We start from the raw sequence: 26,524 nt of genomic DNA on the forward strand, positions 1-26,524 counted from the left end.
AATTGACAGTGGAATAAAAAAAAGTGTTATAATCATTGATACATATCTCAGATTTTTTACTTTTCAACAATTTCACAGTAGAAATAAAAAAGTCAAACTCAATATAAAAAACTGTTAATGTGGGAGATGACTTAGCATATTTCTGTTTGTGTATGTAAAACTTTGCCAATAAAATAAAGAGATTAACAATATATTCAAGACTTTTGTTGGATTTGTTTTCATAACAAAAAATAATATCTTTTCATGTAAAATAATAACTAAGTTTTGTCATTTAAAAAAATAAATTTGGCAAGATCCTTCCAGAAACTGTTTACAACTTTGCATTCAAAAAATAAATGACAAAGGCTCTCTTGATCCACATTGCAGAAACCAGATATCCTCCATTTCAATGTACTTTGATAATAATCATTTTACTGGGTAAAGTGCATATTTTAAAATTAATTTCCTTAATTTTATTATTAATAGTGTATTTGAAAGGAGTTAACCAGGCTCTTTTACAAGTGATATTAATTATAATAGAGTTCCAGGAAAATTAGCCTCTAGGATCCACAGGGAGAACATGCTAACTCCACACACAAAAATGCCAACTGACCCAGCCGAGGCTCGAACCAGCAACCTTCTTGCTGTGAGGCGACAGCACCCCTAATTTTATTTTGCTTCTGAAAAATAGTAAGAATATGTTTATTAGTACATTTTTCATGAGTCAACTCAACACCTTCTAAATGTAATTTTGGGTTTACAACAGACAGAATTATAGCAAATATGATTTTGGTTTTGGTGTTGTTTTATTTTACGTTTCCTCTCTCCAGTTACGTGCCGACGTCAGACGTCACGTGCTGCGTCTGTGCGGAAGTTTTCATCCTGAAACACTGTGCCGAGCGCTTTCAGGTACCCGAACGTTGATGCATTTGGCACTTAAATGGTCAGGTAGAGTATTACCTTTCTGCTTACTATTATTTTATAACCAGCGATATTTCACAGACATCTTCAAATCCTCCGTTAATGTATGTCCGCTGTGTTTTGTTTTGTTTTACACCGGATGGTTGCGTGATGCAGATCAGTGTCGAAATCAGCTGATTTTTTAATATAACTTATCTGTTATGTTATTATTGTAATACACTGTTTTAATGAATTTTTAAAGACATCAAAACACTCTTTATACACCTTTATCCAAGAAAATGTCGACTCATCATGTGACTGTCATTTGGCAAAGCCTCGCGGTTTGGTTCTGGATCAGTGTTTGTGTTTATCTGTTAGATTAGATAGATTGGATTCAGATATGTGACAGATGTATCTGCGATTCCCCTACTTAAAATTATCAAAGAAAATACTTTTCTTAAATTGTATTATTAAGGAGAAAGTCTGAGTGTGCGAATATAATACCAACTGTGTCTTTGCAATAGTATCTGGGTTGCAAATAGTGTAGTAATTCGTTTTAATTTCATTTTAATACTTTAAGTATATTTTAGGGACACATTTTTCACAGATTGTATGATTCTATTAAAGAGAAAGTCTGAATATGCGAAAAAAAAAACAACTTTACCTCAGCAATAGTATCTGGCTTGCAAGTAGTGTAGTAACTTGTTTTAATTTCATTTTAATACTTTGTTTTAGTACTTTAAGGATAGTATAGGGACACTTTTTCACAGTCTGTATGATTCTATCAAGGAGAAAGTCTAAATGTGCGAATATAAAACTAACTTTACCTCAGTATTAGTATTTGAGATGCAAACAGTTTAGAAATGCATCTTCATTTCATTTTAAAACTTTCTTTTAATACTTCAGGCCTAGTATAATACACTTTTTCACCGATAGAATGATTCACTTGTGTGTATTTGTGTAGGATGACACAGAAGCGTTACCTGGAGGGACAGGTGTACTCTGTTCCTCTCATCCAGCCGGACCTGAGGAGAGAAGAGGCTGTGCATCAGATCACTGATGCCTTACAATACCTGGAGACGATATCAACAGACATCTTTACTAGGTAACTCCTTCTGGCACACTCATTTTTAGTACAGAGTGCTGTTTTTGCAGTGCAGAGTCAAGCATCTGGAAGGACTACATTATGGCAGTTCTCTGCATAAGTGCTCTTTTTAGCTGTTTTATTCATTAAAATCATACGTAAAAAGTTCTTGATTTTCTGAAATATATTTCTAATATGCTTTTTAAAATCTTGTTTGACGTGCTAATGTTTTCAGTGGCACAAATCCTCAAAAATTGAACAGACCAAAAAATTGCAACTTTTTTATTTTCAAGTTATGAAATAAAGATTGCGGTACATTATGGCAGTTCATGCAAACACTGTAAAAGTGCTATTTTTAAGTTGTTTATTCATCACAATCACACCTAAAAAAATAGTTTGCCTTGCTTACATTTTCAGTCTCACTGTCCCCTCTAAAAATGAACAGCTTTAAGATAAATGTTTTAGCACTTTTAAAATATGTTGATAAAATGAAGTAACTTTTTTTAATTTCAATGTATGAAGTAAAGCACGTTTACATGAAAATATGTTTAGTATAATTCATTTGTTTGTATTTAAAATATGCACATAAAATATATCAAAACCAGCAGTAAAGACATTTATGTTACAAAAGATTGCTGTTTTAAACAAATGCTGTTATTTTAAACTTCATTGAAAAGTCGTTAAAAAGATATTATAGTTTCCAAAAAATTAAGCAGTTCAGCTGTTTACAACATTAATACTAATGATAATAATAATGAATCATGTAACACTGAATACTAAAGTAATAATTTTAAAAGTTCAGCTTTGACCTCACAGGAATAAATTACATTTCAAAATTTATTAAAATAGAAAAAAATTAATTTAAGCTGTAATATTATTTCATTGTTTTCTGTGTTGATCATACAGTTAAATAGGGCAATAAAATACAGCAATATTTAATTATTCTGTGACATATATTGCTATACGAATACAATTTCATGAGTTGAATAACTATTTGGAAAGAATTTATTATTTTAGATGGATTAAGATGATTCTGTAGGGAAGTGCACACAATATAATAAACAATCTACAAGCATAGATGAATAAAATAAAGAAAAATATACAAATTAAATACACACAATTTAGAGTTTTCTGAGGAATCGAACTCTATTCATGTGTACAGTCATTGAATAATCAAATCTAAAATAATACTGCATAGTCTTCATTTTATAAACAATTCAAAAAAATGTATCGTTATTAATTTGTCAAAGTTGGTACAATTTCTTACACCTGAATGCTTTTAAAATCCTCACACAGTCACAGGCCTCAAAAGACCCTTGTGAAATGATCAATTATAATTCAGACTCAACACTGTGTATACTCGCGATGTGACTATTGCGAATGATCACATTGCAATATCGATGCTAAAACAATATATTGTGCAGCCCTACAGTAAATCCAGCATCCTTGGTGAACATGAAAGTATTTAAATTATTATGTATTATAATTAATTATTATTAATATTATTATAAAAAAGAAAAAAAAATGCTAATGTTACAATGAAAATGATTAGTTCATTTTATTAATGTTTACAGCATGTCTAAAATGTATCAATTGACTAATTTTATTTTATTAATAATATTTATATTAATCTTTATATTATAATATTGTTTTTTTATAATTTAATAACAATTATTGTTTGTCTTTATTTATTTGTCACACAAATCATTCTTAAAGTTTCAACAGAAACAGGTTGTTGTCATTTTCAGCTGATTTGTTAACCTTCTCTCCATTTTTCGAAATCAGTAGGTTAATTTAAGTATGTAATGCGTATCATCTATTTATATTTGCAAGCAAGACATAAACAAATACATGATCGCGCAAAACATAAGATGAAGCTTCTAGTCCTCCTAAGGTTAATGACAGCTCCGTCAACTAGCCCAAAACCCCTCACACTGCCTCAATGTTGCTCCAGGCTATTTATAGAAGACTAGGATTCGACCATGTCATAACAACAATGAAAGGTGTGTGTTTTGTTTGTGGTGCAGTTGTGAGGTGGTGACTGCTCAAATATGCTAATTCTAGATGAACAGGCTAGAATACCATCCACAGCGTTACCATGACAACATGGCGCACAGGGGTCCAGGGAACATACTTGCGTGTGTGCGTGTGTGTGTGTTTGTGTGGTGAAGCAGTGCGTTTCTAGGTCAGCTCCATTAAGCCTCTCCTTCCCCCTTCTCTTTTAGTCATTCTTCTGTCATCTTTTTCCCCTTTTATAATGGAGGGTCTTTTCAGACAGCGTGTAGCGCCATAGGCTACAGAAAAGCACACTCACTCACTCTGTAGTGATGATAGGATTGTACACAAGACATGTGCCGATATGCAATAATAAAATATATTGTGATGATAAACACATGCTTGATGTTGCTGTCACGGGCACTTCAAAATACTGTTTTGATATTTAAGCTTTTAGTGTGCCTTTTAAGAATATTTCCGATTGTTGCGTTCAGTGGTTAGCACTGTCGTCTCACAGCTAGGCCAGTTGGCATTTCAGTGTGGAGTTTGCATGTTCTCCCCGTGTTGGTGTGGGTTTTCCCCAAAGACATGCTAAAGGTAAATTTGGTAAACAAAATTAGTCGTAGTGTGTGAATGTGAGTGTATGGATGTTTCCCAGTACTGGGTTGCAGCTATAAGGGCATCTGCTGCATAAAACATATGCAGGAATAGTTTTTGGTTCATTCCGCTGTGGCGACCTCTGATAAATAAGGGACTAAGCTGAAGGAAAATTAATAAATTAACCAATTGACGGAAGACCTAATTAGGCTATTTATTTTCAAACATGTTAGGGCTCATTCACACCGAATGTGTTTTTGCTTCTAAAAATGCTTGACGCGGCACTCAGGAATGGGTCTAAAAAAAGAGCAGTGCGAGGTCCATGTAACACGATATTATGAACGTGATGTAATAACGACAGTAACAGAACCATTAGAAATAAGAAATAAATATGTTATGATAAGGACATGAACATACCTCATATAACTCAGGATATTCTGGACAGCCACAATGATAAGTGCCTCATCCGCCATCATATATCAGTAAATAAAACCGTTGTCATGCCAACTTTATACTATAAACAGAAGCTCACAACTAGGGTTGCACATGATATAATTTTAGCATCGCTACCGCAATGTAATCATTCGCAATAGTCATAATATTATAACTTATCATTTTTACAATGTGTTTTTGAGGCCTATAACTATATAATGATTTTAAAAGCATTTAGAGATAAGAAATGGTACCGTTTGTAACTTTAATATTGAATTATTTTTATTACACAATTACCTGAATAATGTTAGACTCAGAGAACATTGTATATTTCAGTTGTATATATATATTTTAAATTGTATTGATATATGCTTGTAAATGGTTTATTATATTTTATTCAGATGCACTTCCCTATAGAGTCATACCAATCAATCTAAAATGATGAATTCTTTCCTAATAGAGATATTTAAGTCATCTGGTGAAATGGTATTCATATTGCAATATATATTGCAGAACAGCAAAATATCGCAATGTTAGATTTTTCCAATATCGTGCAGCCCTAGTTACCCTGCCTCCAAGCTCTTCTGATTGGTCCACTGCTAGACCTGACAGTGATGAGCTGCGCTGCATGTGAAAGTTGAAGATCTTACAGCATGTAAAAAAACATGGCGTTCATGTGCACTGCTCTTCAAAAGATCAAAGGTGTAAGCGTAACGGTCAAACACGTCCATCCAGTGCATGCTTACATTGAAACAAAAATAAAAAGGTAGCACATTGGAGAGGAAAAATGCATTCTGTGTGAATGGCCCCTAATTCTTGCTTGTTACATGGTTCTTATACTTTATTCTCATTGGTCAATCCTGACATTTCATGGAAAGTTAAAGGTGCTTTTCCTGTGCTTGGTATAGTGCATTTTGGTTCAATACAGCAGACTTTTTGGGGGCTTTTCTACTGCGTTCCATATCCAGTACCTTGTACTTTTTTTTAGTACCACCTCAAGTGAGGATCCAAGCAAGCCAAACCATAATCAAACGTGACATATACACACTGCTGATCACTAGGTTGGAGAGAATCGCCACTACCAGCATCACTACCAGCTTGAGATACACCGCGTGGTTTGTGTATTGTGGCTGAAAACTGTAACTCCTATGTCTTAGCCATGACTGTCCACAAACCAAAAGCAGAGAGCTTCTGTTTTTCACCTGTTGAGTTGAGTAAAACGACTGCTCCCAATCGATCAGGGCAGTAAGGATGCTTTAGATTAGAACAGCTTGAACTATTTGTGATGGTGTAGAACAAGGGTGTCAAACTCAGTTCCTGGACGGCCACAGCCCTGCAGAGTTTAGTTCCAGGCCTGCTTCAACACACCTATCTGGAGGTATCAAACAAGTGCCTAAAGCACTCAGTTGGTTTGATCAGGTGTGTTTAATAAGGGTTGTAACTAAACTCTGCAGATCTGCGGCCCTCCAGGAGTTTGACACCTGTGGTGTAGAACTTTGTATTTTTTTCTTTTTCAAATTTTTCCCAAGTGATGTTGAACAGAACATTCCTTGTTGTTGAACAAGGAATTTTTCACAGTATTTCTTATAATATTTTTTCTTCTGAAGAAAATCTTATTTGGTTTATTTCAGCTGGAATAAAAGCAGTTTTAAATTTTAATATAACATTTTTATATTAATATTCAATATGATTAGTCCCCTTAAGCAATATTTTTTTAGATTCTCTACAGAACAAACCACTGTTGTACAATGATTTTCCTAATTACCCTAACTTGCCTAATTAACCTAGTTAAAGGGCACCTATGGTGAAAAATCTACTTTTCAAGCTGTTTGGACAGACATATATGCATGTATAGTGTAAAGACCGTCATATTGGGGTGATATTAACACACCCAGTCCTTTTTTTTTTCAATTTAGCAAAATAAAAACGGTGGACCAATTGGAGCGGTTTTCAGATAGACTGCAACTTTACGTAGGAGTGCGGTCCCCCCGCCCACTGAATTGATTGACAGCTGCACATATTAACATGTCCCGGTAGTCACGTGTATAATCATATATACAAGACAGGACGAGCGCAAAGCAACCGGAAATAAAAGGTGTGTTCAGTTCGCTAGGATCATCAATCATCAAATATGATCAAGAGTGAGTTTTACATGTTTAAAATGTTTTAAAACAGAGCATGTGTGTAATGAATTATAGCGATTTAGCTTAGCTTTACTTCATCAGCACAGCCGCGTGTCAGAACAATTATAAAGGAAGACGCTTCAGTCCCGGTTTGTGGACGTTAAATCAGGTTTATTTTGTACATTTCCATAACAGATATCCATACAGCAGTGAGGATTAACCTGTATCCTGTCACATATGCGTGCAAAAAGAGTGCAAAGCTAAACGGGCGCTCTGCCTGTCAGTGTGTGTGTCTGCTGCGGTGTGTGTGTGCGTGCGTGAACTTTGTGTGACCCTGCCATGCAACTGCACAATAAATACTAATTGGTAAAGTTCTTGCTGTAGTATTTCTCACAAACGCTACGTGAGATCTGCTTCCTTTAAGTCTGTCTGTTGTCTGACGCTGCCGAGGGAGGAGATTAAGGCACGCAGAAAGGCACGTAGAAACGGTGGGTGGGGAGGACTAGCCTTAAAGGAGTAGTACACCAAAACCGCCACCCAGTGAAAAAATGTATAAATAGGAATTTAATAAAAGGTATAATAAAAAATCTGATGGGTGTTTTGAGCTGAAACTTTACACACACTTTCTGGAGACTCATATTAAATCTGAAAAAAGGGCTAACCTAGGTGCCCTTTAAGCCTTTAAATGTCACTTTAAGCTGATTACTAGCATCTTTAAAAATGTTTAGTAAAATGTATTATGTACTGCCATCATGGCAAAGATAAAAGAAATCATTTCAGTCGGAAGTTGTGCTGTGGATGTGCAGAGGTGTTTCTGAAGAGCTTTTTGCTTTGACAGGGTGTCTGAGAGCGTGGAGAAGAACCGTGCGCACCTTCAGTCCGTCACAGACCGTATCAAACTCGCTCAGGCCAGAGTCCAGAAGATCAAAGGAAGCAAGAAAGCCACGAAGGTGAAGCCCGAGATTCACACACAACAATCAATCTGACAGTGTACAGAAACGTATTCTGCTGCAGACGTCTGGAGCATGTGAATATGTGTTGTTGAAGGGCATAAACTAATGATTCAAATATCAAGAATCGTCTGGCTCATAGTTTGCCTGAATAACAAAAGATTAGCATTAAAGAGATAGTTCTCCCAAAAATGAAAATTGGCATGATCCTACACTGAGACACAAAGAAAGATATTTTGAAGAATTTTGGAAACCGGTAACCACTGAAGTATTTTTTATTTTTTTTTTTACTATGGAAGTCAATGGCTACCGTTTTCCAACCTTGTGTGTGTGTGAAAATTGGCATGATCCTAGATTCTTTTAAGACACAAAAGAAGATAATTTGAAGAATGTGGGAAACCTGTAACCATTGACTTCCATAGTATTTTATTTTTTTTACTATGTAAGTCAGTGGCTACCGTTTTCCAACCTTGTGTGTGTGAAAATTGGCATGATCCTACACTTTTTCCAAACCTGTTAGAGTTTCTTTTAAGACACAAATGAAGATAATTTGAAGAATGTTGGAAACCGGTAACCACTGAAGTATTTTTTATTTATTTTTTTACTATGGAAGTCAATGGCTACCGTTTTCAAACCTTGCGTGCGTGCGTGTGTGCGTGCGTGCGTGCGTGTGCGCGCGTGTGTGTGTTTGTTTGTTTGTTTGTTTGTGTGTGTGTGTGTGCGTGTGTGTGTGCGCGTGTGCGTGCGTGCGTGTGTGTGTGTGAAAATTGGCATGATCCTAGTTTCTTTTAAGACACAAAAGAAGATCATTTGAAGAATGTGGGAAACCTGTGGGTAACCATTGACTTCCATAGTATTTTATTTTTTTTACTATGTAAGTCAGTGGCTACCGTTTTCCAATCTTGTGTGTGAGAAAATTGGCATGATCCTACACTTTTTCCAAACCTGTTAGAGTTTCTTTTAAGACACAAATGAAGATAATTTGAAGAATGTTGGAAACCATTGACTTCCATAGTATTTTTTATTTATTTGTTTTACTATGGAAGACAATAGCTACCGTTTTCCAACATTCTTCAAAATATCTTCTTTTGTCTCAAAAGAAACTGTGTGTGTGTTCACCAAAATGAGAAAATAAACTTAAAACAGATTTTTGTCTAGCTTTTATTCAAAAACAGAGCCCATGATCTCAGCATTGCTGGCACTGTAGTTTTTTACAACAATAAATACACTGTCACATGACATTAAAGCATAAACTAAATGGCTAATTATTAATAATTGCTGCACAATACTGATGTTTTTGTTGATGTTGTTGTTTTGTAGGTGTTCTCCAGTGCCAAATACCCCGCTCCAGAAAAACTGCAAGATTATTCCTCCATCTTCACAGGTGCAGTTGACCCCGCTTCACAAAAGAGACCGCGCATTAAAGTCCAGAGCAAACTCCGCCCACTGGATGACAAGGCCCAGCAGGTGAACAGGTTTTTAACTCAAGAGTGTATGGATTATAATTTGTTTGAACAAGTACTTGGAAAGGTTGACACGGTGCCTCAGTGGTTGTTACTGTCGCCTCAAAACAAGAAGGTCACTGGTTTGAGTCCCGGCTGGGTCAGTTGGCATTTTTGTGTGGAGTTTGCATGTTCTTCCTGTGTTGGTGTTGGTTTCCTCTGGGTGCTCCAGTTTCCCCCACAGTCCAAAGACATGCGCCATAGGTGAATTGAATAAACTAAATTGGCCGTAGTGTATGTGTGTGAATGTGAGAGTGTATGGGTGTTTCCCAGTACTGGGTTGCGGCTGGAAGGGCGTCCGCTGTGTACAAAATATCCTGGATAAGTTGGCAGTTCATTCTGCTGATGAATAAAGGGACTAAGCCAAAGGAAAATGAATGAAAATACTTGGAAATAAATATCATTTGTTGAACCACATTTTAAAACAAGCATTTAAATAAACATTGTTAAACTACAAGAACAACTTTTATGATTTTTGAATGAAAAATACATAATAAGCTGTTCAGAAATCACTTTATAAATGGAAAAAAATATTTTTTTAACAGACGTTTGGTTCAACAATCAGAATAATGATGTTAAATATTGATAATACAAAAAGTTTTTAAATACAAAAAGTCTCATGCTTCAACCTAGCATATTAAAGATGATTTACTGTTATGTAAAATATATGTTGTCATTTTTCGATCTATTCATTTTTAGTTGTAAGCTGTGAGAATATTTTCTGTATACATTTGTCCATTTCAAAACTATAAAAAGCAGCATTTTGACTTGATTTAATTTTTTTATACTTTACACAAACTCCACTTTTAAACCTACAGTTGAAATCAGAATTATTAGCCCCTCTGTTTATTTTTTTCCTCAATTTCTGTTTAGCGGAGAGAAGATTTTTTTCAACACATTTCTAAACATAATAGTTTTAATAACTCATTTCTAATAACTGATTTATTTTATCTTTGCCATGATGACAGTAAATAATATTTGACTAGATATTTTTCTAGACACTTCTATACAGCTTAAAGTGACATTTAAAGGCTTAACTAGGTTAATTAGGTTAACTAGGCAGGTTAGGGTAATTAGGCAAGTTATTGTATAATGATGGTTTGTTCTGCAGACTATCAAAATATTGCTTAAAGGAGCTAATAATTTTGTCCTTAATGGTCTCCATGGTATTAAAAAAAATTAAAAACTGCTTTTATTCTAGCCGAAATAAAACAAATAAGACTTTCTCCAGAAGAAAAATTATTATCAGACATACTGTGAAAATTTCCTTGCTCTGTTAAACATCATTTGGGAAATATTCAAAAAATAATAAGGGGGGCTAATAATTCTGACTTTTTTTTCTGTAACACAAACACAAAAAGGAAGATATTTTGAAGAATGTTAGAATCTATACAGACTTCTATAGTATTTTTTGTAAGTACTAAGCTAGTCAATGGATGTTGTCTACTGCCTGGTTGCTAACATTCTTCAAAATATCTTCTTTTGTGTTTAGCAAGAAGAAAAACCTTTTATGAGTTTCTTCTGTTGAACACAAAAGCTGTTATTTTGAAGAAAGCTGAAAAGCTGTAACCATTGACTTCCATAGTAGGAAAAACAGATACTGAGGAAGTTTTTTCAAAATATCTTATTTTGTGTTTTGAAGAAAGAATCTTATATTTTGAAGAATGTTAGAATCTATACAGACTTCCATAGTATTTTTTGTAAGTACTAAGCAAGTCAATGGATGTTGTCATTTGTCTGGTTGCTAACATTCTTCAAAATATCTTCTTTTGTGTTTAGCAAGAAGAAAGGCTCTTATTTAGGAACACACGATGCTTGCGAAATGTAAAAATTCATTCATTATTTTTTCTCGGCTTAGTCCCTTTATCAATCAGGGGTCAATCAGACCTTTATCAGGGTCGCCACAGCGTAATGAACCGCCAACTTATCTAGCATATGATTTACGCAGCGTATGCCCTTTCAGCCGCAACCCATCACTGGGAAACACTCATTCTCTCTCATTCACACACACATACAAACATGTCTTTGGATTGTGGGGAAAACCGGAGCACCTGGAGGAAACCCACGTGAACATGGGGAGAACATGTAAACTCCACACAGAAATGCCAACTGACCCAGCCAGGGCTCGAACCAGCGACCTTCCGGCTGTGAGGCGATTGTGCTGCCTGCTGCGCCACCGTGACGCCCTAAAATGTCAAAATTAAATTTCAAAAACAAAATGTCTCCTAAAATGTCCACCACATTCATAAATGTGCATTGATTGCAGTACAGCTTCTCGTGTTGATTCTGACTTCTTATTCATAGGAGAAGTTGATGTATTTGCCGGTGTGTGTGAACACTAAGAAGCGCTCCGAGGATGAGACAGAAGAGGGTTTGGGAAGTTTGCCGAGAAATGTCAACTCCGTCAGCTCTTTACTGCTGTTCAACACAACCGAGAACCTGTGAGTACAAACACGCCTACACGCATGCTGACTGAACGCAGCCTTATTAATGCTCACATAATCAGCACTCTGTGTGTGTGTGTGTGTTTGCAGCTATAAGAAATATGTGTTTCTTGACCCTTTGGCGGGCGCTGTGACGAAAACACACACCACACTGGAGACGGAAAAAGAGGATAAACCGTTTGATGCACCGCTGTCCATCACCAAGAGAGAGCAGCTGGAGAGACAGGTGGGCTGTTTAGTCTGGTGTTCTCACTGTATACAGCTGTGGTAAACCTTAAAGGGTCAGTTCACTCAAAAATTAACTCAATATTTCCAACATTTTTCAAAATGTCTTCTTTTGCATTCAGTTTTTAATTCGTTTTTCAATGGTTACAGCTTTTCAGAAAGGTTTAGGTTTCCCACATTTTTCAAAATATCTTCTTTTGTTATCAGTTTTTCATTCATTTTTCAATGGTTACAGCTTTTCAGAAAGGTTTAGGTTTCCAACATTTTTCAAAACATCTTCGTTATCAGTTTTTCATTGATTTTTCAATGGTTACAGCTTTTCAGAAAGGTTTAGGTTTCCAACATTTTTCAAAGTATCTTCTTTTGTTATCAGTTTTTCATTCATTTTTCAATGGTTACAGCTTTCAGAAAGGTTTACGTTTCAATTTTTCAAAATATCTTCATTTCTATTAAGTTTTTCATTCGTTTTTCAATGGTTACAGCTTTACAGAAAGGTTTAGGTTTCCAACATTTTTCAAAATATCTTCTTTTGTTATCAGTTTTTCATAAATTTTTAATGGTTACAGCTTTTCAGAAAGGTTTAGGTTTCCAACATTTTTCAAAGTATCTTCTTTTGTTATCAGTTTTTCATAGATTTTTCAATGGTTACAGCTTTACAGAAAGGTTTACAGTAGGTTTCCAACATTTTTCAAAATATCTTCTTTTGTTATCAGTTTTTCATTCGTTTTTCAATGGTTACAGCTTTTCAGAAAGGTTTAGGTTTCCAACATTTTTCAAAGTATCTTCTTTTGTTATCAGTTTTTCATTCATTTTTCAATGGTTACAGCTTTCAGAAAGGTTTACGTTTCCAACATTTTTCAAAATATCTTCATTTCTATTAAGTTTTTCATTCGTTTTTCAATGGTTACAGCTTTACAGAAAGGTTTAGGTTTCCAACATTTTTCAAAATATCTTCTTTTGTTATCAGTTTTTCATTGATTTTTTTTCAATGGTTACAGCTTTTCAGAAAGGTTTAGGTTTCCAACATTTTTCAAAATATCTTCTTTTGTTATCAGTTTTTCATTGATTTTTTTCAACGGTTACAGCTTTTCAGAAAGGTTTAGGTTTCCAACATTTTTCAAAATATCTTCTTTTGTTATCAGTTTTTCATTCGTTTTTCAATGGTTACAGCTTTTCAGAAAGGTTTAGGTTTCCAACATTTTTCAAAATATCTTCTGTTGCTGGAAAAAAGGACTCCAGCTTCTCTGACTTCTATCATGTTTTATTCCTCAGACAGCAGAGAATTATTTCTATGTGCCAGATCTGGGACAAGTGCCGGAGATCGATGTGCCTTCGTACCTGCCGGACCTGCCGGGCATCGCTGATGACCTGATGTACAGCGCTGACCTCGGCCCGGGCTTCGCTCCATCCGTTCCTGCCAGCAACAGCATTCCTGAACTCCCATCCTTTAGCACGGACCATGATGAATCTAGCGGCTCCGGTGGGTTTATTATGACTACACACAATGTTTTGTTATTTAATCTGCTATTATTTGATTTAATTATAATTTATATTATCCTACATAATTTGTTTAATGTTTAATTTCTGAATTTTATCAATTTGTAAAATATAATGGAACATTTAAAATTAAATTATAAAAATTAAATTATAAAAATTATAAAGGTGTGTGTGTGTATATACAGTGGGGGAAATAAGTATTGAACACGTCACCATTTTTCTCAGAAAACATATTCCTAAAGGTGCTGTTGACTTGAAATATTCCCTGGATGTTGGTAACAACCAAAGAAATCCATATATGCAAAGCAAACAATACTAACTGGTTTACAAATGAAGTTGTGTAATAAAATGAAATGACATAGGAAAAAAATATTGAACACATGAAGAAAGCGAGGTGTAGAAAGGCAGTGAAAGCCCAGACAGCAGCTGAAATCTCTCAGTAGTTCTTCAGCAACCTTCTGCTCTTCATCAGTGTGAATGAATATTAGCTCGTCAGTCCAACATCTACAGTAGCAGGAGGATGAAGATTAAACCAGAGTGGACATTTCAGCAAGTCAATGGTCCAAAACACAGCCAAGGAAACTCTTAAATGCTTTCAGAGAAAGAAAATCAAGCTGTAGAATGGCCCAGCCAATCACCTGACTTGAATCCAATAGAAAATATAAAATAAATATCAGATTTGATAGACGAGACCCACAGAAACATCAAGATTTTCCCCTACTGAATACACTTTAATTTCTGCTTATAACATATTTAATTGTAAATCATATGAAAGTGTATATTATTAAATAAAAGGTTATTATTATTCTAATATGTAAAAATACTGTAATTTGTAATTTTATATGAATATATTATTGTAATTAGTACAGTTAAAAGCATAATGCAATATAAACAATATTATGTTGTTGTAAATGCTAAATAAAAATTGTATAATTTATGTCTACCGATGTTCGTTTTATTTATATATTTTTTTCTAAAATATATAAATTACAAATAATGTAAATCAATGTATAATTTATAAAATAATAGTAATATAACTAATTATATAAAGAATTTATTATTGCACAATTATATGAAAAAGTGTAATATGATTGCTATTATGCAAATATGAACATAAATATGTAAATACACTGTATAAAATGCTGTTCCATACAATTCCTTCATGTTATCCCAACACATATTTTAAGATTAAGTTTGTTAAGTTAACTTAATTACAAATTTAAGTGGATTGAACATAAAACTCTTATGTTGTCCCCCAAAGAAACGTAAGAACTGTGTTGGTTCAACTCATTTTATATAAATAGGGTCACACTTTGTTTTGATGGTCCGTTTGTTTTGATGGTGCTCATTAGATTATAAGTAGACTGTTAGGTTGGGGTTGGGGTTAGGGTTAGTGTAACTTAGGGTTAATGTAACTTACTGCAAAGTTTCTTATAGTCAGTTAAATGTCTTTTTAGCTGCCGTATTAGCAGATATTAAGCAGACAGTCTACTAATACTCAAATGGACAATCAAATTAAAATGCTACCATAAATAGTTTGAACAAACAGCAAGTCTTTTTTTTGTGTTTATATAAATTTATAATTATGACAAATAATATTTTAATTTAATTTGTATTTTATTTTTTAGACTCTCAGTTTAAACTGGAGGCTCCTCCTCCTCCTCCTCCCCCGCCCCCTCCTCCACAAGAACCAACCCAAGTGCCAGTCCCGCCCCCTGGAACATCTTTAGCCCCACCACCTCCACCCCCACCTCCACCTATCACAGCAGACAACCCTGATGCATCAAGCCCAGCCCCGCCCACAGGTAAGATTTATTTTTTACTTGAGTTAATTACATTTTATTACCACATGCAAGAAAACCTGCTGTGATGTTAATAAAATGTTAGCATACCAAATTATGACTGGTTTTCTTTTCTTTTTTTTTTACATGTGCATGATTTGTTTGTTTTCATGGATATTGCAACAGTGAAATATTATTGCAACTATTTTCTGAATATAATATCTTAATATATATTAAAATGTCATTTATTCTTGACATCAAATCTGAATTTTCAGCAGCTAAAAGACATCTTTACTCTCATCTTTAATCAATTTAATGCATGCTTGCTAAATAAAGCATTATTTTTAATTTAATAAAAATGTTTTTTCTGGCATTTACATTTTTAAAAAGTGCTATAAAGTTCTTTAGGATACCTTTATTTATAATTTTATTTTTAATTTAATAAAGCTGTATTTCTGGTATTTACATTGAAATAATTGATATAAAGTCCTTTAGGAAAACTTTATTTTATAATTGTATTTTTAATTTTATATATTTTTTTCGGGCATTTACATTAAAAAAATTAAATAAAGTCCTTTAGGAAATCTTTATTTATTTTATATTTGTATTTTTAATTTAATAAATTTTTTTCAAGCATTTACATTTATTTTAAATTTAATATTGCATTTTTTTCTGCCATTTACATCTTTAAATGTGTGGTTTAAAGTCCTTCAGGAAACCTTTATTTTATTATTTTATTTTTAATTTAATAATATGTTTTCTGGCGTTTACCTTTTGAAAAACGTGTGGTATAAAGTCCTTTAGGAACTTTTGTTCATTTAATAATTTTATTTTTAATTTAATAATGCTGTTTGTCTGGCATTTACATTTAAAAAAGCGATGTCCTTTGGGAAACCTTTATTTTATAATTTTTTTTATTTTGAATTTCATAATAATAAAAACATTCCGGCATTTACCTTTTAAAAAAGTGTGATATAAAGTCCTCTAGGAAACCTTTATTTATTTCATTATTTTATTTTGAATTTAATAATGCTGTTTGTCTTGCATTTACATTTTTTTAAATGTGTGGTATAAAGTCCTTCAGGAAACCTTTATTTATTTTATTTTTAAGTGAATAATTTTTTTGGTATTTACATTTTTTTTATTTATATAAAGTCCTTCAGGAAACCTGTATTTTTTTTATTTTTATTTTAATAATACATTTTTTCAGCAATTTACCTTTTAAAAAAGTGTGGTATAAAGTTCTTTAGGAAACTTTTGTTCATTTTATAATTTTATTTTTAATTTAATAATACTGATTGTCTGGCATTTACATTTAAAAAATGGTATAAAATGCTTTAGGAAACCTTCATTTATTTTGTTTTCAATTTAATAATATTTTTTTCTGGCATTTACATTTTTAAAAAGTGATATAAAGTCCTTGAGGAAACCATTATTTATTTTAATATTAATTTAATAACACACTTATTCTGGCATTTACATTTTAAAAAAGTGATATAAGGTCCTTGAGGAAACCATCATTTATTTTAATATTAATTTAATAACACTTTTTCTGGCATTTACATTTTTAAATAGGTTATTTAAATAGGTTTATTATTTTAAATGTAATAATACATTTTCTTCTGACATTCACATTCTTAAATAATGTGGTAAAGTCTTTTAGGAAACCTTCATTTATTTTGTTATTATAATTTTTTTATATAAAGGTATTTTCTTTGTGTGGTTTAGGTACGGTAAAAGGAGCCCCGTCTGAGGTGGTGCAGCCGTCAAATGGGCGTGCCAGTCTTTTAGAGTCGATCCGAAATGCTGGTGGCATCGGCAAAGCAAACCTCCGCAACGTGAAGGAGCGCAAGATGGAGAAGAAGAAACAGAAGGAACAAGAGCAAGGTCAGACGCAACCAGTGTTTACACTCAATAAAACAGACCACGCGTGCTGTCAAACACAGCCAATTACAGGGTGTTAACATTAGCTCAACTGTTATTAGAGGAGGAAACTTGTTAGCAGTGTTTAAGACAACCATGAGGAAAAAAACTAGCTAGTCCCTTCTTTTTTTATATACAGTTGAAGTCAGAATTATTAGCCCCCTTCTATATTTTTTCCCCAAATTCTGTTTAATGGAAAGAAGATTTATTCAGATTTATTTAACACATTTCTAAACATAGTTTTAATAACTCATTTCTAATAACTGATTTCTTTTATCTTTTTATCTATCGTAATGACAGTACATAATGTTTGACTAGGTATTTGTCAAGATACTAGTAATCAGCTTTGAGTGACATTTAAAGGGCATTAACCTCTTTAAAATCAAGGTTATAAAATTGATGCATGACTTAACAGGCCACCAGTGTAACTGTTGAAGTACAGGGGTCATATGAGAATGAGATGAGGTATGAGTTAACACACGTGCGGCTGAGTTTTGAACATATTGTAAAATCTTAAGAGAATTGACTGGCAAACCCCCAAATAAAGAGTTACAGAAATCTAAACAAGACGTAATTTAAGAACAAGCCTTTCAGCCTCTGGTGTTGAGAGAAAAGGACGGGCGCAGGCAATGTTCCGTAAGTGATGAAATGTGTTTTTGTTAATTGTTTAAAATGAGGTTTCAGGCTAAGTTGAGCATCAGAAAGTACATCAAGTTTTCATACCTGCATAGAAGAAGATTGAAGAGAACCATCAACTGTTAACGTAAGATTACCACATCTATTAACAGAAGAGAGCATGCCAAAGAGTTAAGTCTCAGTTTTGGAGCTATTAATTTGAGTTATGTTGCATTCAGGCTTTAATGTCTACCAAGCAGGCATTAAATGTTGACAATGAGGCAGATAAATTAGGAGTTGTACTATTGTAAATCTGTTTATCGTCAGCATAGCAATGATAATTAATACCAATTTTTTGTAGATTTTGTCTGAGAGGTAGCATATATATATATATATATATATATGTGTGTGTGTTAAACAGAAGTGCATCAAAATCTTGTTCAATCGATCTCAAGAAACTCCTCAATTACTGGAAGCACTGAGCACTGAATAGCAGTTGTAAAGTTTCAACCTGGCAACCAGCCAGAATATACGGCATGTAAAATATGCACTCTGAAGTATTTCGTATTAGGAGTACAAGAATATACATTTTCAAAACAAGAGGAATTCATTGTTTCAGTATTGTTAATATACTGAAGAACACTATGGTATTTGGAAAGGTCAAACCAGAAATTTACTGTCATTAAATCATGCCCTATTTAGGCTTTTTAAATCTCCTTGACATTTGCTCTGAAATCGACTGGCCCTAGACTCGAGGAGGCTGATATTTCCAGTTCTTCATTAATATATCATCAGTGTGATAGATAGATAGATAGATGGATGGATGGATGGATGGATGGATGGATGGATGGATGGATGGATGGATGGATGCCGTGTAGATAGAGAAGAGAAGGTGCCCAAGAACAGAGCCCTGAGGTACCCCAGTGTTTAGATGCTGTAGGTTGTCTAAATATATATATATATATAAATAAATATATATATATATATATATATAAATAAATATATATATATATATATATATATATATAAATAAATGAAATCACAATCTTTTAATGTTTAATTGTGCAGCTTTACACCGAATGCATTAATGTAGGCCAAACAAGCAGTGACAGAAAACACCTTTCAAGAGTTCATATTTAGCTGATGTGATTGATTATAAAGCTTGTTTGATGTGCTGTCCTGGGAGAGAGCCCTGAGCTCATAAGATCCTCGAGCCCGGGGCTCCTCCCGTTTGCAAGGCGAGAGGGGAGTTTGAGCTCAGGTAGATCTCGAGCTGTAGTAGCTAATAAACAGATAGTGATTGCTCTTAAGAGATAACTACTTACTAGGAGCATGTCTATGGTGCTGATTTGTATTGGTCAAGTAACTTAAGTTGCATGTTTTGAAACCCACATAAGCACGGGGAGAATGTGTAAACTCCGCACAGAAACGTCGGCTGGCTTGGTAAGGACTAGAACTAGTGACGTTCTTGCTGTGAGGCAACAGTGCTAACCACTGGACCACCGTGCCACCCATCTAGGAAAGGAGGAGTGGGGTGGAAGGGGGGATTCTTCAAAACGAAGATGGCTGTTATATGGAACTTAGGCTATTTCTAGTGGCTTAGGAATCGTCTGATTGGTGAATCATAATTTGAATAATGCAGGGCCAGCTGCAATCAATCATAAGCAGGTGATCCTCTCGAAAATAGTTTATAAATAAACTTCACCTAATGAATAACCTAAGAAAGCATTTAGGTCCCACCACAACCTTTTCTCTCATCTTTATATTTTACAGCGAAGCCAAAATGCTTTCATACACGTGATTTGAATGACGCGGGAGGCGATCTCTCTGCATTTGTTCTAAATGTTGGATTAATCTACAAGTTATTAATCCGTGAGTCACGTGCGTTCCAAACTGTGGGTTGTGGTCCGTTACACCCCTAGTTCGATTGCATTTTTAAGACCTCTGAAATGCGAATTTAAGACATTTTAAGGCTTCTTAAAGCCTTATTTTTATACCTCCTGTGGTCAACACATCTTCTAAATCCTATTAACATCCACAGAAATGGCCATTTTATTATTATTTTCCTCCAGTTGGGGCGACGGTCAGTGGTGGAGACCTGATGTCGGACCTCTTCAATAAACTGGCCCTGCGCAGGAAAGGTGTGTTTTAAACCTTCATTTTAGAGTTTTTATCCTACCCGATGCATCATTTATTTATTTTTTATTTCTGAATATCTGACAGGGATCTCAGGCAAGGGTCCAGGGGGTCAGGGAGACTCCTCTGAAGCCCCTGCCAGTTCAGGCGGTGCCTTCGCCAGGATGTCAGATGTGATTCCACCACTGCCAGCACCACAGCAGTCAGCGGCAGACGATGAAGACGACTGGGAGGCATAAAGCATGGAGGACAACCTCAGCCAAGTGTCCAGCTCAAAGACTGCAGATATGGAGACGGTCTCTAAAAGGACATCTGTGAGACCTTTTATTCCTGGTTTTGTGTCCTGAAGGTCAGTGAATGAGCAAAAGTGTTATAAAGACGTGTTTTATATGTCACAAGAGGTCTGAAGGATTATATTAAAGCCAACATGATATCTAAACTCACCCTATTGCCACTCTTCTTTGGCGTTTATGATGGATTAGACTCAACTTTATTATCATTACACATGTACAAGGCAACAAAATGCAGTTTAGGTCTAACCAGGAGTGCAATAGCAGCAAGTGCAGGATACAGGTAGGTATAAGTTAAAAGTGCAATTCTAGAAAAGTATGGGAATTATTAACAGAAGGATGCACTATGAACATCAATACAAGTCATAATAACTGGAATTAGATAGTTCAAATAGATGAACACACTGTACAGGCTGCTGTTAATTATCAGGGATATGCAAATAGAAATGAACATATACAGGTTGTTATTTGCTATAAAGAGGAATTACAAATGGATATTTCTGATAATTCATGCATGATTCATGTGGAAATGAGTCTAAGATGTGATTTTAAGTAACACTTTACTAGAAAAAGTAATTAAATAACTAAGAATGAGCAATATATAGTTGTGGGAAACAATTAAGAGTGCTTAAATTCTGTTTTTGAGGATTTACTAGATTTTTTTAAATGTATATTTTCTGGTAATTCATGGATGATTCATGCGTAAATTATTCTAGAAATTTATCTTCAAGTAACCAGGTAACATTTTATAAAGACTACACTATATAGATCATTTATTAAGCATAGGCAAATGCATTATTTGTTAAGCATTAACTCTACATTAATAGACTTTATAAATACAGATAAAAATGCTGTATTCTTGACTTATAAGTAGGCCCGACTGAATCTGCAGACATTTTTTTTTGCAATTTCTGCGAAGAATTTTGTAAAAAAATCTGCAGATTTATGTGGAATTATTTTGGGAGTATCATAACTAAAAACTTCATGAAATGAAAAATAATCCCTTTTTCACTTATTTTTATTTATTGTTCACAATGCAAATCCAATTAGATCCACTTATTTGGTAAATAAAGCAAGACTAATATATATCTACATAAAGACAGAACATATTACTTTACAAACTATATTGTAAATAAATTAAATGAACAATAATATCAGTCAATAATATTACTGAAATTAATTTAAAAAAAACCCTGAATAAATAAATGTACACACATTTACACAAGTAAATAAATAGTCAATGAAGGGCTAAAAATCTGCGTGCGCAGAGTCTGTTTGGGCCTTCATATAAGCGCATGTATAATGTATAATTGTCATTTATAAGGGATTTACAAAGCTTAAATAATATCCATTTTAGATTAGGTCACAAAACTGGATGAAATTGAGTTAATACAGCATTTATTAACATACAAAGCAACCATTACTATATGCCTGAATAAAAAGAATTCTAAGTGTTCATTTGAATAGTTTATTAATCATTTACTAACTCATTCTGAATGATCTTCAAAAAACATCAACTATTAAATAACTGGTTTGTAAATAATGCAATACTTAATTTAGTAATAAAGAAATAAATCATTAACAAAGTATGAAAACACAATCATTAAGCACATTACACATGCATATAAGTCAAGAATAGAGCATTTGTAGCTGTAGTTATAAACTGCTTACTAATGTCTACTAATGTAGAGTTAATGCTTAACAGATAATGAATGAACTATTTGCTAATGCTTAATAAATGATTCAAAGTGTGTAGTTCAGCTGTGTTAAACATGCGGGCCGGATCAGGCCCGATTCAGATGCCTAAATCAGCGTCAGTGTGACGGCCTTCTCAGAGAGAAAGACCCCATCTATGCCCTGCCATGCCAAACTGAGGTGTTTTCATGAGGAAACAGAACTATTTCACGTTTGGTCAGTTTAGTGGCTAATTCATTCGAGTTTAGTAGTATGAAAATGTACAATATAAAAAAACCAACCACACCCCCTAAACCCCACCGTCATTTGGTAGATGAGCAAATCAAACTAAATTGTACAAATTCATATGAATTAGCCAATAAATCAAAAAGTTTCAAATTGCTGTGAGATCGTGTTGTCCTCAGGCTCCAGCTTTATGTTTTATGTTGATCATATTAAAACAAAGAAAACAATCTGAAGTAGTCGTTTTTAAGTTATATATACCAGGATTTCAACACTCCGGCTAACTTGGGAATTGATTTTCCTCCATGTGGCCCCTGAGCTAAAATAAGTTCGACACCCCTGGTGTAATTATTGTATAGTGTTACCAGTAACCAATTACAAAATTAAATACAGTTGAAGTCAGAATTATTAGCCCCCCTTTGAATTTTTTTCTTTTTAAAAATATTTCCCAAATGATGTTTACCAGAGCAAGGAAATTTTCACAGTATGTCTGATAATATTTTTTTCCTCTGGGGAAAGTCTTATTTGTTTTATTTTGGCTGGAATAAAAGCAGTTTTTAATTTTTATTAACCCTTTTCGGGTCAAAATTATTAGCCCCTTTAAGCTTTTTTTTTTTCTGATAGTCTACAGAACAAACCATCGTTATACAATAACTTGCCTAATTACCCTAACCTGCCTAGTTAACCCAGTTAAGCCTTTAAATGTCACTTTAAGCTGTATAGAAGTGTCTGGAAAAATATCTAGTCAAAGATTATTTACTGTCATCATGGCAAAGATAAAATAAATCAGTTATTAGAGATGAGTTATTAAAACTATTATGTTTAGAAATGTGTTGAAAAAAATCATCTTTATGTTAAACAGAAATTGAGGAAAAAAATAAACAGAGGGGCTAATAATTCTGACTTCAGCTGTATATCATTTGTTCAAATGTGTTAATGCATTAACGGGATAGTTCACCTCAAAGTTTTACTTCACCCTCAGGTGGTTACAAATCCTTATGAACACAAAAGAAGATATTCTGAAGAAAGTTGGAAACCGGTAACCATTGAATTCCATAATAGGAAAAAAATAATAATATGGAAGTCAATGGTTACCGGTTTCCAGCTTTCTTTAAAATATATGTAACCCACCGGTTCTACTGCACCCAACCTGCTCTGAGCTGGGATTGAACCGGCGCTTCTATGCATGGGAGTCGGTTACTCTAACAAGGAGGCTAAAGACCATGGCCTCTGCCGTCAGTTGCTAGAGCATCTTTTGAGGTCAGAGGAGTGAGCTTTACCTGCATAGCGCTTCGCTAGCTGGCCTGCATTACAGATATATTTCTTTCTGTTCAACCAAATCAAGAAAGGGAACAGTTTTAAAACAAGTAAATGATTTTTGGGTGAACTATCCCTTTGAGCATTATACAGCTATAGAGAAACACTTAGAAAGCTTAAATTCTTTTGTTGTTTTTGGATTTACTTGTTTAATATATGATATTTTATATGTGTTTGAGTAAAATGTTAATCTATACAACCTTTAAAGGTCATTCCTTCTATATTTAAAATAAAAATAATGTCATTTGCTCAAACAAATATTACCATTTTACTCAAACACAAATGCTTTTTTCAGAGCAGTATTTTTATAGCATTTGATAACCAACAAATGTCACACTTTCAATAAGGTTTCATTAGTTAATGTATTTACTAACATGAACAACACTTGTACAGCATTTATAAATCATAGTTCAACATTTACTAATGCATTATTAACATCAGAATTCCTGTTTGTTAACATTAATGCACCAACTTAACATTAACTAACATGAGCAAATACTGTAATAAATGCTTAGTTCGTGTTAGTAAATGCATTAACTAATACAACCTTATTGTAAAGTGTTACCCAATGTTCATTTTCAGAGTGCTTTAATAGTAGACACAACTTTAGATCTTAAAAATATGAATGTTTACTAACATAACTAACAAACTTTGGTAAAATCTTACTCTTTTATTTACAATAAGACCTAATTTCATCTAAATGCACAAGCAATCGTTTAATATAACCCAGTTTCACATCATGCTTGTTTTACAGTATGTTGACTTTAATATTATTGATGAATATTTAAAACTCCTCGTGCTCATTCACAAGATTTGATGACGCTCCATTAAGGAAATGAATGTATTTTTTGATATTTTATCATAATTATGTGTACCAAAACATCTCTGACATTCATAGCTTTTAGTACAGACAAAATAAACTAATCTGTGTGACGTTTTAAGCAATCCGAGCGAGTGTGTCTGCATCATGTTTTGGATTACAGGCACAGACATAATCCAGTATTATTAAAACCAGCTTTAATTAAATAAAACCAAACAAAATGACATGTAGAAACCTGAGAGAGAGGAGGCTGAACTTCACCTTAATAATTCACAAGGAAGGAGTACTCAAACAAACATCCATAATGCAGGACGGAGCGTAATGTTTTTACACACACGCAGATGAGTAGATGGCCTTCAGAGTGTGGCTTTCTGTCGCTTCTCCAGGAAAAACTGCAGAATCAAATAAAGGATGGGACTGTGAACATACAGCTAACAAATGATGCTCATCACTTTCCTATCATTAAAACAGACCTGCTTACAGAGAACACAGCTGGAGAAACACTTCACACTCCTGTCTGTCAACACACACTGCCTTACAAATCTAGCAGAATGTCATTTGCATCAGGCAAGCAATCATTTAGTTTTAATTTATATATATATATATATATATATATATATATATATATATATATATATATATATATATATATAAAATCAATAAAGGAAATTAATACATTGCTATGGCAATAATCATATTGTAATAAATACATATACAGTTGAAGTCAGAATTATTAGCCCCCCCGTTTATTTCGAAAAAAAAAAAATAGCTTAAAAGGGCTAATAATTTTGACCTTAAAATGGTTCATAAAAAATTAAAAACTGCTTTTATTCTAGCCGAAATAAAACAAATAAAACTTTCTCCAGAAGAAAAAATATTATCAGACATACTGTGAAAATATCCTTGCTCTGTTAAACATCATTTGGGAAATATTTAAAAAAGAAAAAAAAATTAAAGGGGGGCTAAAAATTCTGACTTCAACTGTATATATACCTGACAAAAATCTTGTCGCCTATCCAGGTTTTAGAAACAGCAAATAACTTGACTTCTAGTTGATCATTTGGTATCAGAAGTGGCTTATATGAAAGGCAAAGGCCTCTAGATTTAGCTTATTTTACAGAAATAAAACATTATCATGCCTTGATTTTTAATGATTTAATTAGGACAGTAAGGTCTGACTTTACTTGGACAAAAGTCACTTAACAAAAATAATGTCCAGTATAGAATATAAAGTCTTGCTGCAGTGGAAAAAGAATGAATATTGTGTTTGACTCCCATGAGCTTGAAGGACTGCATCCATACATCTCTGCAATGACTCAAATCACTTATTAATAACGTCATCTGGAATGGCAAAGAAAGCGTTCTTGCAGGACTCCCAGAGTTCATCAAGATTCTTTGGCTTCATCTTTAATGCCTCCTCCTTCATTTTACCCCAGACATGCTCAATAATGTTTATGTCTGGTGACTGGGCTGGCCATTCCTGGAGCACATTGACCTTCTTTGCTTTGTGGAACTTTGATGTGGAGGCTGAAGTATGAGAAGGAGAGCTATCCTGCTGAAGAACTTGCCCTCTCCTATTGTTTGTAATGTAATGGGCAGAACAAATGTCTTGATACCTCAGGCTGTTGATGTTGCCATCCACTCTGCAGATCTCCCGCACGCCTCCATACTGAATGTAACCCCAAACCATGATTTTTCCTTCACTAAACTTGACTGATTTCTGTGAGAATCTTGGGTCCATGCGGGTTCCAATAGGTCTTCTGCTGTATTTGTGATGATTGGGATGCAGTTCAACAGATGATTCATCAGAAAAATCCACCTTCTGCCACTTTTCCAAATAATCAACTAGAAGTCAAGTTATTATTTGTTGCTCTTACAACTGGGATCGAAGACAAGACTTTTGTCAGGTAGTGTATATATTCTTCTGTATAATACTCTTTCAAATAAAATAACTATTAATAATAATAATTATTATTAATTTTAAAACGTACTATATC

The 26,524-nt window shown here is 33.8% G+C and overlaps 2 protein-coding genes across 3 annotated transcripts in view; one reads left to right on the forward strand and one right to left on the reverse strand.

The window, feature by feature from the left end:
* The first annotated feature begins 838 nt into the window (after window positions 1–838).
* wash1 (WAS protein family homolog 1) lies at window positions 839–20,626 on the forward strand. 2 transcript variants are annotated; one of them, XM_056478985.1, is made up of 11 exons: window positions 839–927; window positions 1,844–1,984; window positions 7,949–8,060; window positions 9,381–9,527; window positions 11,867–12,003; window positions 12,097–12,232; window positions 13,504–13,711; window positions 15,357–15,533; window positions 17,238–17,396; window positions 20,120–20,188; window positions 20,271–20,626. In XM_056478985.1, the coding sequence occupies exons 1-11, from the start codon at window positions 920–922 to the stop codon at window positions 20,420–20,422; spliced, it is 1,446 nt and encodes a 481-aa protein (XP_056334960.1). In that variant the 5' UTR covers window positions 839–919; the 3' UTR covers window positions 20,423–20,626. The 2 variants fall into 2 exon arrangements, with proteins under 2 accessions (XP_056334960.1, XP_056334961.1); XM_056478986.1 differs by having other exon boundaries at window positions 843–888.
* A 4,081-nt stretch (window positions 20,627–24,707) lies between these two features.
* The window catches only part of ddx11 (DEAD/H (Asp-Glu-Ala-Asp/His) box helicase 11), a 29,712-nt gene continuing 27,895 nt past the window's right edge, over window positions 24,708–26,524 (reverse strand). The window contains exon 26 of the mRNA XM_056478541.1: window positions 24,708–24,919. Coding sequence (XP_056334516.1) covers window positions 24,884–24,919 — 36 coding nt within the window. The 3' untranslated portion in view covers window positions 24,708–24,883. The remainder of the gene's footprint in view (window positions 24,920–26,524) is intronic.

This window comes from Danio aesculapii, chromosome 18 (assembly GCF_903798145.1).
Source record: "Danio aesculapii chromosome 18, fDanAes4.1, whole genome shotgun sequence".
Lineage (NCBI taxonomy): Eukaryota > Metazoa > Chordata > Actinopteri > Cypriniformes > Danionidae > Danio > Danio aesculapii.

Bases quoted from the DNA above. Each gene is read 5' to 3' on its own strand.
- wash1 (XM_056478985.1), top strand. The intron at 13,712-15,356 runs GTGGGTTTATTA...TTTATTTTTTAG, and splicing joins TGATGAATCTAGCGGCTCCG to ACTCTCAGTTTAAACTGGAG. The intron at 20,189-20,270 runs GTGTGTTTTAAA...AATATCTGACAG, and splicing joins ACTGGCCCTGCGCAGGAAAG to GGATCTCAGGCAAGGGTCCA.